The 13,152-nt window shown below is 37.0% G+C and overlaps 1 protein-coding gene across 1 annotated transcript; it reads right to left on the bottom strand.

Annotated features, from left to right (window-relative positions):
- Window positions 1-640: 640 nt before the first annotated feature.
- Window positions 641-12,813, bottom strand: LOC115452363 (integrator complex subunit 5). Its single transcript, XM_037443569.1, has 17 exons — window positions 12,488-12,813; window positions 12,121-12,268; window positions 11,448-11,558; window positions 10,430-10,602; window positions 10,163-10,283; window positions 9,554-9,730; window positions 9,113-9,271; window positions 8,311-8,623; window positions 7,239-7,416; window positions 4,990-5,104; window positions 4,126-4,349; window positions 3,628-3,783; window positions 3,176-3,292; window positions 2,732-2,900; window positions 1,780-1,919; window positions 1,427-1,511; window positions 641-856 (listed from the first exon to the last, which is right to left on the bottom strand). Exons 1-17 carry the CDS (start codon window positions 12,701-12,703, stop codon window positions 714-716), a joined length of 2,745 nt encoding a protein of 914 aa, XP_037299466.1. The 5' UTR covers window positions 12,704-12,813; the 3' UTR covers window positions 641-713.
- Between the last annotated feature and the right edge of the window lie 339 nt (window positions 12,814-13,152).

Below are 13,152 nucleotides of genomic sequence, written 5' to 3'. Positions count from 1 at the left end.
AGTGGTACTTTTAATTCATTGTTGCCAACACTTTTTTATCGAATTCACAAAAATATTCTTCAATCCAGTTAATTAAAAACCATTAAAAATCTTATTTTCCAGTAATTTATTTTAAGATCGACGTAGTGTTACTTAGTTTTGTACTATATTACAAAATGAATATAATATTTTAGTGAACTTTCCTCTTTCTCTCATTAACGAGTTGCGTTTAACCACAAGTTTTAGTGATAAATCTATAAGGTTGGCAACAGAGTTTAGATTTCAGAAATTTTCAGACAAATTTTACTCAGAATATTATCTAAAGCTCATTCTAATTTATGAATGCAGTGGCTGGTAACATTTTAACATTACGAATTTATGAAACTTTACTGTTTATAAAATTATAATATCATTTGATTTGAATATAACGTGACTAACTTCCAAAGGCTAAAATTATGAATGAATTATATTGCAGTCTTGATTGCCGATCGGAGAAGCATACGCAGATAATTCCAGTATAGGCCTACGGTGAGCAGCATACGCCAGACGGCGAGACCCAAAGAGAATTATAATATATATGGAAAGCGAGACCGATGGTGATTATAATTAAGACTCTTTCACATATAAAAGTTTTGTAATATGAAAATAAAAACAAACTACAGTAGATAAAAATAGGCAGTTTATTGTCTCCATTCTCATTATATTTACATTTATTATAATACATAATTTATAAATCATGCAGCGTCTTGTTCAAGATTTAAGAACATGATAGGATATAGATGTCCAAGAGTTGATATTTTCTTCTGTATGATCAGCCTCAATGTGTCGGTGTAAGTAGCTGGTGGTTTGCAAGTGCTAGGATCTCTCCAATGTATACCTACAACAATGTTACCAATATTATAAATGCTAAATATTTGTGAAAATGTTTCTATGTTTGTTAGAAGTAAACAAAGGAACAACTGAATGGATTTTGATAAAATTTGGACACCAGGTGAACAATATCCTGGATAAATACACAGGGTACTATTTATCCCAGTAATTTACTCCCATGGATTATGGTATTACTTAATTGGGTCTTCTAAATAGGTAGCGCTGGTGTCGTCCGTGTTTTAGCGACGTTCGTAGCGGAAAAGGCTCATAACAAATAAAGTAGAATTATCTCATTTGCAGTGTTCATATACAGTGCAGAATCTGTGAGATTTATAGTACTTATATGATTTCCCTAATAAAAACTAATAAGGTGAAAATCTTATCGAAAATTAACCGCAGGGAAAAGAGTGTTAAAATAGATAGACTTTATTACATGTGATAACAGATTATCCCCAATACTAGTATAGTCTCACAATCATAGCACGCAAATGACTTTGGTAAGATGGAAAAACACAAGAGAATATGCTTATTAGCACTGAATAACTACAAATACCAAACCAAAATCCTATTAATATACCTGAAGAGTCTCCCGTAAACAAGGCTGGTGAAGGCACATGGTCTCTCGTGTAGTTCCACAAACAGTCGCGCAGGACTTGCACTAACTGTAACAATAAAACTTCACGAATAAGTTCATTAATAACACAACATGTAGTCTGCGTCCAGATTTAAATTGCAATCAAGTTTATTCAAAAAGTATAATTCTCTTTTACCACTCACACACCCACATAATACACATACACACACTCCCACGCCTTTTATTTACCAAGGAGTTTGTAGAAGTGCAACAGGTGCACTCAGGTTTTTTATGTAAGACGGGAAATGTGATAAATAAATAAACAAGATACAACAATGTGTGCATGGTGTCGGTACCTCGCTGGCGGAGAGCTCGGGCGCCAGCTCGAGCATGTGGCACAGCGGGTGCGGCAGCAGCTGGCCCAGCGTCATCGTCGACAGCAGCTCCGTCAGCGCCGCCCGCTCGCGCGCCATCTCCGCTGAGTTCGTGTGCCGGTCTGGACAGTAATTTCTATTAATACCGTACGCTTCAATCTTTATTAGAACTGAGAACTACAACTTTTTTTATTGACGCTAAGATTTAAAATTTATTAATCATATCATAAAGAAAACCCATAAGGTCAAGGAATTCTAAATGTTTTGATGATCATAACGCGCTTCCTCAAGATAACGGCCTTGAGCATTCGTCCCACACATTTACAGCCTACGAATTACGGGCAGAAGTATACAAAGGTTTACGAATAATTTCTTAAAAAAATGAAGTTAAGGTAGTATTTTTGAAAATATTAAATCACCGCAATATAAATTCCGAATAGATAGCGTCTAGAAAAGCGGTCAGCGCGCCATTTTCCCGGGGACAGCCTTAAAGAATGGAATGGGAGTATAAACATATTTCATAACATATGACTGACACATAATAATTATAATTATAAGTATGGTACGCACCGAGATGCGCGCGGAGGCGGCGCGCCACAGCCACGCGCGGCACACGACGCTGTAATGTTTAAGTATGGTACGCACCGAGATGCGCGCGCAGGCGGTGCAGCAGCGTGGCGGCGCTGGCGCGCAGCAGCGCGGACGCGACGCAGAGCGAGGGCGCGCGGAGGCGGCGCGCCACAGCCACGCGCGGCACACGGCGCTGTAATGTTTAAGTATGGTACGCACCGAGATGCGCGCGCAGGCGGTGCAGCAGCGTGGCGGCGGCGGCGCGCAGCAGCGCGGACGCGACGCAGAGCGCGGGGCGCGCGGAGGCGGCGCGCCACAGCCACGCGCGGCACACGGCGCTGTAATGTTTAAGTATGGTACGCACCGAGATGCGCGCGCAGGCGGTGCAGCAGCGTGGCGGCGGCGGCGCGCAGCAGCGCGGACGCGACGCAGAGCGCGGGGCGCGCGGAGGCGGCGCGCCACAGCCACGCGCGGCACACGGCGCTGCGCTCCACCGCGCCGCGCATGTACAGCTCGCGCTCGATGCTCACTTGCTGCAACACACACCGAACTATATTTATACTGTATCTTTATTATTCATTTTTCGCGCAAAAATACATCTTGCGTGATATACACCTTAAAGATAAACAGCTAATTATTTTTTTTCTTAACAAATAGGATATATCAAAAATCTTTTTATTGTGTGATATTCTTTATAGTCTATAGGTATTTTAACCTATCAAAGGCGAAAATATATAATTTCATTTCCATTACAATCCTCATGCATGCATCATAATAATAAGGTTACGAATTAACTACATCAAAATACCTTGGTGAAGTCTTCATCTGGCCACGGTAGCCCGTTGTACATGACGTCTGGGGAAACCAATTCCACAAGTAGCAGTGACACGGACGTCGCACCTTCTGCAATTCCTGTGTCGCCATCCTATTAAACAAGAAGAAAATAAAGGCCTCAAAATACCGGCCTTCTGATTTTCGTCAGATAAAATATCGACACATTAAAAATAGTTTTCTCTTGAAGCTAAGCAAAATAAACCATACTATCAACCATGTGCAAGTCTACGTCAGTAAAAAACAGAAAATAATTTAAATAGACTGATCAACCACCTCATATCGTAATGAAATTATGAGCATTACTATCGGATATAATACAATCGATTTCACCACAATACGGTTGACATTTTTAAGCAAAATCGATTTAAAGTTTTGAATCGATTTAAAATCGGTTTTCAGTAATAAAGTGAATGAGTTAATACTCACCATGCACGCCATGAGTGCGCCCATGAGCAACTCGGTGTGATGCGAGAGCGCCGGCGACACCGGCGCGCTGTTGTCGGAGTTGTGACGCCCCGCCGACCCGATCACACCCGCGTGAAACACTGACGTGTGACTCTGAGTGAGCTGTGTCATTGGACCCTGAAAAACATTAGATTCAATAAAAAAGGATTGCAAACGAAAATTATACTATACATACTAAAAAATAGTTATCGAAATAATTACTTTCGGATAACAATTTCTAGGCCAGGCTTCATCAATAATTATAATTAATATTTTGCGACATGCGAATGACTTAAGTTTTTTAAAAAAGTTTTCTGAAAGAATGAATTTTTGCAAAAGTAACACATTTATACATTTTATTTTTATATTAATGTAAACATTTTGTTCAAAGAAGTATTGCATCGCGGGCCTTTGATTTCAACCAAACCAACTGGAATCAAACACAAAACAAATAAATTCTTGTACATTATATTTACTCACATGTCTCTGATTAAGATGTATCAGTAGGTCCTCATTGGTCCAATCCTTGCCCGCTGTGATTGCATTGGCGACCGTACTCCGACTCCCAAACACCTTTTCCTCTCTAAACATGGCAGTTTCCAGCAGGTCCCTCAGCGCGACCGCACGAGCCAACTTGCTGTGTATACACAACTTGCGCAGGAGCCGGCAGGCGGTCTGAACTCCTCGGAGCTTGTCCATTATATCTGCAACATGTTTTAAGTGGTAAGAGCTAATCTCTCGCATTTAATGGGACACCTTGACGTGAGTGAAGTACTGTCATGGAGAATTAGGGTAAAACCAATTGTAGCTTTCTTGCCATATTTGCATATGCAGTGGGAGTTCTAATTTTAGATATTATTATACAGTATAGTATACCTCTTGATTGCATAAAACATTAAGGCCTAAAAGGGCCCGCGAATATTTCCCCTCCGCCCATCCTAGGATGTTCCCAACCTTTCCCCACACTTCTTTCACGACTCTACATCGGTGCTGCTGCGATTGATAAACCAAGGAATCGCCAGTATAGCGTTCGCACGGTACCCCCGTAAACGAAAGCAGCGGTTACCCCAAAAAAAATACAAAAATCACATCACTATTGCGCAAACGTACAATAAAACTGTACATGCGTCACATGTGCAGATTGTTTACTCGGATTGGATTTTCATGATTATTGACATATGTTAATCACATAATATGTTCGTATGCACATGCGAATGTGTTTTACGCGCCAGCTCTAGATAATCGACCTATACCTGAGGTTCTTCATTGAATAGGATTCGAGAAATTAAATACAATTGTAAAAAACACAATATAAAATAACAATTAATAGTAATTGAAATTTACCTTTCTCATGTAGACACCTGAAGAAATACTTAACGGTAGCTTGCACCACCTTCAGAATGACCTCCACACTCGGCGGCGGCGACTTTGTACCAGACATGTCTATCCTGTCCAACACCTACAACATACAATTTCTGAATGTTAGCAGCTATATAACTTACTAAAAATGCATAAACGTTATCAAATGCTCTTTATGGATCTTTCCAAAAATCGATCAATCAGTTTCTTTGTAACATGCTTACAAATGACTTATTTTGATTGGTTTATTCCTGGGACCGGATCGAAGATTAAAATTGCGACCGTTTATTAAAATAAGCCGTCATTGCCTACTTACGTTATTTATTATAATTATTATGTGACATTCATATTACGTCATGATTAAAATAAAATCGGAATCATAATGCAATAGGGGCATTCCACGTGAAGCGGGCACGAAAAAAAAATCGATGTCTCAGATTTTCGTAATATTTGATTATGTTATACCTGTATATGTCCTCGATCCAGATAAAAAATATTTTTAAAGTATAAAGTCTGGTTAGCGAGTTAAAGGACTTTGAAGTTTTGACTGGCCGGCTGGTATACGCCACTTCGATTCCAATTATCAAGTTTTTAAATGTTACAATAAAATAAATAAAGCAATGAAATAAATACTTCATTTAATGATCTTTTTTATCGTCTTTTTGAAAATTGAAAAAATTTAATTTTTCTTTGAAAAAAATATGTTTTAAAGTTTCAAACTTGAATTTCACAAAGTTGGCATATTTATATATTTTTTATTTTTTTTATAAAAATAGTTACTATTGTATAGATAATCCCTGCGAAGTTTCATAATGGGCTGAGAAGTCGTTTAGGACCTAGACCGGTTACAGTGCCGAAGCGCGGCGGCCGCCAGAAAGAGCGAAGTAGTAAAAACTTTAAATTAAACTAAATACTTTAGAAGTTTAGATCAAAGTATTTTATCATGTTTTGCATTGCTCTAAGGATTCAATTACATCTGATTATAATATAAAAAAATATATTTATATTACTGACGGTGCACAACAACATTTGAAACTTGGCAAGTTTTATCTATATACAATATTGGCTATTTTAGTAGAAAAAAGTAATTATATGAATATGCCAACTTTGTGAAATACAAGTTTGAAACATTAAAATATATATGAGTAATAATAATAAATAGTAGTAGTAATAATAAATATGAGTTTGTGGCATTGATGTTCTAGCCTATATGTATGAGCTAGAACATCATCAACATATTTTAAAAATATTTAATTGTATTAACTTGTTATATTTCAAACAGGATTTTAGTTAAGATGCAGAATTTCATTTTCGTGCCATTTCACATGGCAGAAGGGCAATTTGACGGTCTCGGTGGTAACCTAAAACGCCTGGAGACACAAGCTAGTTTACATAACCCATCAAACAAAGCCATCACGACACCCGACCGCTTATACATATAGGCTAGAACATCAATGCCACAAACTCATATTTATTATTACTACAACTATTTATTATTATTACTCATATATATTTTAATGTTTCAAACTTGTATTTCACAAAGTTGGCATATTCATATAATTACTTTTTTCTACTAAAATAGCCAATATTGTATATAGATAAAACTTGCCAAGTTTCAAATGTTGTTGTGCACCGTCAGTAATATAAATATATTATTTTATATTAGAATCAGATGTAATTGAGTCCTTAGAGCAATGCAAAACATGATAAAATACTCTGATCTAAAGTATTTAGTTTAATTGAAAGTTTTTACTACTTCGCTCTTTGTGGCGACCGCCGCGCTTCGGCACTGTAATCGGTCTAGCTCCTAAACGACTTTTCAGCCCATTATGAAACTTCGCAGGGATTTGAAACTTTAAAACATATTTTTTTCAAAGAAAAAAAATATTTTTTCAATTTCCAAAAATACGATAAAAAAGATCATTAAATGAAGTATTTATTTCATTGCTTTATTTATTTTAATTTAACATTTAAAAACTTGATAATTGGAATCGAAGTGGCGTATACCAGCCGGCCAGTCAAAACTTCAAAGTCCTTTAACTCGCTAACCAGACTTTATACTTTAAAAATATTTTGTATCTGGATCGAGGACGTATACAGGTATAACATAATCAAATATTACGAAAATCTGAGACATCGAATTTTTTTTCGTACCCGCTTCACGTGGAATGCCCCAATACAATGAACCATGCAAATAATATATTATTGTGGATGGAACCACATGTATGGCGTACCTCTGCTAGCGCGTGGCAGGTGTGCATCTGGTCGAGCTGCGCGGGCGTGCAGGGCGCGCGCACGCGCACGAGCGCCGCGCGCTCGCACAGCGCCGCCGCCGCGCGCCCCGCCGCCGCCTCCACCGCGCGGGACACCCAGCGGCTGCGCAGCTGCACCACGCGCGTCGAGTTCTCCCATCTGTGCAGTGCACAATCATATCAAATACATTCCAATCACGTACGTAAACACATAACAACTCAACAGATTACACTAGAACAATCACCTAACTAATATTACAATTATGTATTAAGTTATAAGCAAATGATATCAAATGATATAAAAAGCGACGATAGCCTAGTTGGGTGTGGAACGGACTGCCGAGACGAATGTCCGCAGGTTCAAATCCCAAGGGCACACACCTCTGACTTTTCTAAAAAATCATGTGTGTATTCTTTGTGAATTTATCGTTCGCTTTAACGGTGAAGGAAAACATCGTGAAGAAACCTGCACATCTGAGAAGTTCTCTATAAGAATTTCGAAGGTGTGTGAAGTCTACCAATCCGCACTAGGCCAGCGTGGTGGACTAAGGCCTAATCCCTCTCAGTAGTAGAGGAGGCCCGTGCTCAGCAGTGGGCAAGTATATAATACAGGGCTGATATTATTATATGTATTATAAATGATATCAAGAGAATTCAACACAAACTTCAACAGATTAACTACACACGTATTTGAAAGAACTTCAAAAACCTAATTTTCTGCGAAATCCTGCAAGATCTTGCTTTGAAACCTGTTCTACTATACTTATGCACTTCGAATGTCTGCATCGACCTGCCACTTTTCTAGTTTTCTTGGTCGATTACCGAAACTAGCGCGTAAAACACATTCAGAAGCTGCGCGTGTGTAACTTCTATCAATTAATGTTATGACGACACTTAGCTTACCCGTCAACAAAGTCAAAAAAGAATATGTTTTGTTGACACCTATGCTTGTCCCTTCAATTATAATATGAATAATTTTTATACACCCTGTAAATTTTTGTGTGAGTACTTTCAACGTGCCAGCTTTCGGTAATCGAGCCGTACAATAACTTACCTCAACAAAGTAATGAGATTCAAGCACAGATAATGCAAATACGTCTTATGTTCACTGGTAGAGGTGCCTTCGACGAAGTATCGCTTTATCGTCGTATCTGACAGCATGGCGTCCCTCAGTGCGTACTCAACGCCAGTCTTTATGAAGTTTTGGTACCGTTCGGTGTCCGCGTTGATATCGGGCGAGTCGTTTGGTGTGTGCATGGTGATTGTTCCAGAAACGATCCGCACTAGCAGGGCTAAGGTCTGGTCATCTCGCGAATATTGAAGGAAATAGCTTATTGTGCTTACAAATTCTGATGGTTGGTTATAACCTGAAATATAGCAAGATAACCTAATAAGAAGGCTCATTTTTGCCTATTTATTAATGATGACTTGTACTATTTAGATGATAAAAAAATACTTGACAGGTTTTGATGGGTTTTTCACTGTTTTTCTTATATCGAAGACATGTTTATCTTGTAACAAATGCTGTGAAACTATTATAAAGCTATAAGAGCAGTAAAAGCCGATTAAATTAATTTTTATGTTTACCCGAATGTAAGAAAATGAAATAAAACTATTTTTATCGCGATTTTTATAATATAATTTTCTTTCCACATTTCGTAGGCTTTCCATCCATCTTGGTCACGAGAAGACCTGAGGTGTTAGTCGTTCGAAAAGTCAAAGTTACAATATATCATTACGTTTTACAATTATTGATAAAAATTCACGATAAAATCCATAAGTTTTATTTCAAAAACGAACTTAATTGAATCGTGTTGGATCATAATGAATAATATGTAAATGTTTACAATACTTACACACTAAAATGAGTACTCGAGCTAGCGAATACCTCTCAAGTTGGTTACCGTCCAGAAACTTCTCTCTCACAATGTTTATTTCTTCCGCGGCGCTCATCAACAATGGTATCGTTTTATCCGGTAACAGACTTTCATATTCTAATTTTTGCAGCAAATATTCTGAAATTTAGAAACAGTTTCATAAAAATTCACATTGTATTAAAAACCCCTTGTCTTGAATGTTTTAATAATTTTGAAAAGTTAATCTGCTATGTTGTTTGAACTACTTCTAACTCAGACCAATACAGAGTATTTAATTTCGGACACTTAAAAACATTATTCTCCTTTAACTTATAAATATGTTTAATGCAATAACGTCTTGTATAAGAACAAGTAACAAATATGGGACGTCAATACATTTAAAATTACCGTAAAAAAGTCTTTACAGAAACTGTCACCCACCCAACAATTGTCTGCAGAACATGTTTTTCTGCGCATGTCGTAGTAACAGCAGAAGACAATGTACGTCGGCGTTTAATAAGAGAGTGACCAGTGAGGCAGGCCCCACGCCCTCCCACGCCGGCGTGTAACGCTGCGATGCACATAAAGCGCATAATCGCTCCACCACATCATCTGTCACTGTGAATTAAAACATCAGTTCATGTATAATCCAACTTTAGGAGAAGCGGCTTCATGATCTGTTTTTTTTTTCATAATTTACAACTGGATGTTTTAAAATAACCTGTTACTATTTACAAGGAAATTACAAGTAAATTAGTCTCAGTCACTTAGTCACACACTTTGTTGTAAATTGTAAAAGTGCCCAATCATGCAGCAGGTATGTTGCCACCGCAGTGCGTGGGCGCAGAAGCGCGCGAATATAGCCATCGAAAATAATTGTACTCTTACATTGCCAAATGAATTCTGATATATTTAACAAAACATTAACACTAAAAATTGTTTTCTACTGATGTTACTGAAATTTCATGATATTAAAAATATATTATATAATAATAATAATAAATTAGCTAATTCATTTTATATAAATTATGTATTAATTATTTAACTTACACGTTTGTTCAATGTCCTGTGTGAGAGCTTTTAAAACTATTTCCGACTTTGAAGCCAGATTTAATAAATATGGTATAACATCGCGCTTCTTTTCTGGACTGCTGTCTTCTTTTATGGCTTCCTGGAAACAAAAGAATGTAGACACACATGCTGAGATAAAATACAAAATTCCTACTGATCACTGAATATACATCTCCATAAAAAATACAATCATACATAGAAAAAATGCTTAAAACTAGTGGTTAGTCACCATTTACCACTTCTTACCTGAAATAGATCTGACAGCGCAGCTCGCACATGAAATAATGCAGGCGGATGGTGCGCAAGATGTGCGAGGACAGCGCACGCTGCGTCTGCGCACAGAGCTAACGCACGCGGGGCCACCAGCGCCGGCTCCGCACGACCTACCCAGCCTACGGCCCATGAGCAAGCCCACGATCCTGAAGCGAACAAATCATAGGCATGTATCTCATTTACCATTTAAGTTTAAATCTAGTTATTTTTCTACTCACATAAAATAAAACAAATTAATAATACATAAAAGATAATTAAATAAAATTAATATAATGTTATAATCAAATTCGGAATAATAGAGATTCAAATCACTATTTGTGATTACTATGTGTTGGTAAATAATTGTGGATCTTTAGTGATCTCACAGAATTCTGACAAAGATCGTTCAGATTAATGAAGTCTCCACTGTATATTATCAACTTTAAGTCATAGGCAATTTTGAACTAAATTTCTTTGATCTTTTGAGGTCTAAGCCTCAGCCAGAAATCAACATTATTTGGTCATTAATAAATGGTGAAACTAATGCTTCATGTTAGCATTCTGAAAGATAACAATGACAATGGTCTACTACTGTAAACATAGAATGATACCATTTATTAAATCTGGTTTGTATTATTTTATTGTACTTTTTCATGCAAATAAATTATTAATATTATTTGGATAATATTTATGGTAAGGACGAGAAACACAATGTATAGAAATCTAGAAACTAAATAATTCTCCACTAACACATAGAGCAATTAAAACCTGCCATAGTGCCCCACATATTGTGTGGCGTTCGAGGATCAGCCTATGTATGTCCAGTTCCAATAGGCTGGCATAATTTTGTCAACAGCCGAGAGGTAATGATCTCTGGTCAGTTGACATACTATTGGACCCAACTCTACTTACCCACAGGTGAACTGTGGTCACGTTGCCACGCACATATAAAAAATTAAAGAAATATATTATATGTAGTAAGTTTCATATCTTACAAGTTACAACTACTTACCAAGCATCATGTCAATGCATTTAGCTCTTTCTTCCGCATTTAATAATGTCAAATTTTGTGTTGTTATGTCCAATAACACTCGCACGGGATCAGCACTCTGTAGGGTGGAATCTACGAAGAAACAATTTTATTGTTCTTTTGAATTTTATTATAATTTGAGTCAAGCTAAATTAGCCTCACAATAACCTATAAAGAGTTGCAATTCTAGAGCTTTGTAACATTGTCCTATCATTGAGTTACAAGTCAAAGAATGGGATTAATTTAATATACAACAAAACAGTGATTAAAAACTACTTGTTGACAGAAAATGTTGAATGTGCTGAATGACTAAACAGTGTCATTTCTTTATTAATTTATATGATTTTTTTTAATTATGATAGGGATAAAAAAGCTATGATAAATGGTATCCACTACCCATGAACATTTGTAATACAAGGGGGGCATAGAGTTGCCCCAACGGCTTTTTAAGTGAGAATACACTGTTTTTTTAAGGTCACTAGGTTGTATCTGTCCAGAAATGCTGCTGGTAGCAATTGGCTCCGTAGTTTTAGAACATGCTAAAAAAGCTTCTAAATATAATAACACATCATATTTCACTTAGATGAGTGGAATAACATATTGTACTTTACACTTTTCTCCCCAAACTATTGCTTAAGTAATTTTATTCACTCACTTGGTACATTAGACTTTTTAGTGGCTATATCTATGATTAGATTAATACACCACGGAGCAATAAAAGGTGCCCAGGACTGGCCCAAGTTACATAGCTCAGGGCCTATCATGCTCACACTCTCTACTGATCCATTTGAACTTAAATCGGCCTGAAACAAAATACATAAACAACATTATAAGGGGTAAAACACAAATGATAGCATTAAAAAGTTTACAATCTTTAGAAGTTTCGGGTGGGTTATATTTTTTAATTCTTTTAACTAAAATGTTATGCCAGACTCCCTTTATACTTAATAGTAACAACTTTGGCAGAAGTAGGCCTACATACCTTATTATTTTAGGTTATAGCATAATAATAACAAAATTACCTCATAATCGGATTGGTTAATAGCGACGTTTACAGCATCATGAAATACCATGGCGAAGTATTCTAAAACAGCATCCCTAGCTGCTGGAAAACTCTTCAATAAATTTAAGCCTGTTTTAGTAAGTTCCGGCGCATTTTGTGCGTTCCTTCTTGATACACCGTCCACGAAATTGGTTAAGTCGGTAGACAACCACATAGATCGGGATTTTTCATACATTTTATACAGTAAGTATTGCACAGTATAATGTAAATAATGTTTTAAAAAATATTTTATACATCAACGTCGTCTCCAAAACACAATCTGTCAAAATGTTATGACATTTGGTTTTTTTTTAATTACCATAGGGATGGATACATGTCCTTCAGCCGAATGTCAATTTGTTTTTTTTTTTATTACACATACCTACTAACGCCTTTTATTACTGAAGGGGTAGACAAAAGCGCAACCGGTGCACCCACTTTTGGCCACGTATATCCTTTCCCATGATGTGATAGGATCGATATATAGGCCTATCGCGTTAGGTACACAGGCATTCAGGCCAAAAATATTTTCTTATGTCTCTTTTCTGGCGACAAATTTTTTAGGTGCTGAGCTATTATTGGTTAAAAATTAGCCTAGCTTCAAGGTTTAGTGCCATAAAATGCATGCCACTGCCTATACTGGCT

Source organism: Manduca sexta, chromosome 26 (genome assembly GCF_014839805.1).
Source record: "Manduca sexta isolate Smith_Timp_Sample1 chromosome 26, JHU_Msex_v1.0, whole genome shotgun sequence".
Classification (NCBI taxonomy): Eukaryota; Metazoa; Arthropoda; class Insecta; order Lepidoptera; family Sphingidae; genus Manduca; species Manduca sexta.
Note: the sequence above shows the minus strand (reverse complement) of the source record. Positions and strands in the feature narration are given on the sequence as shown.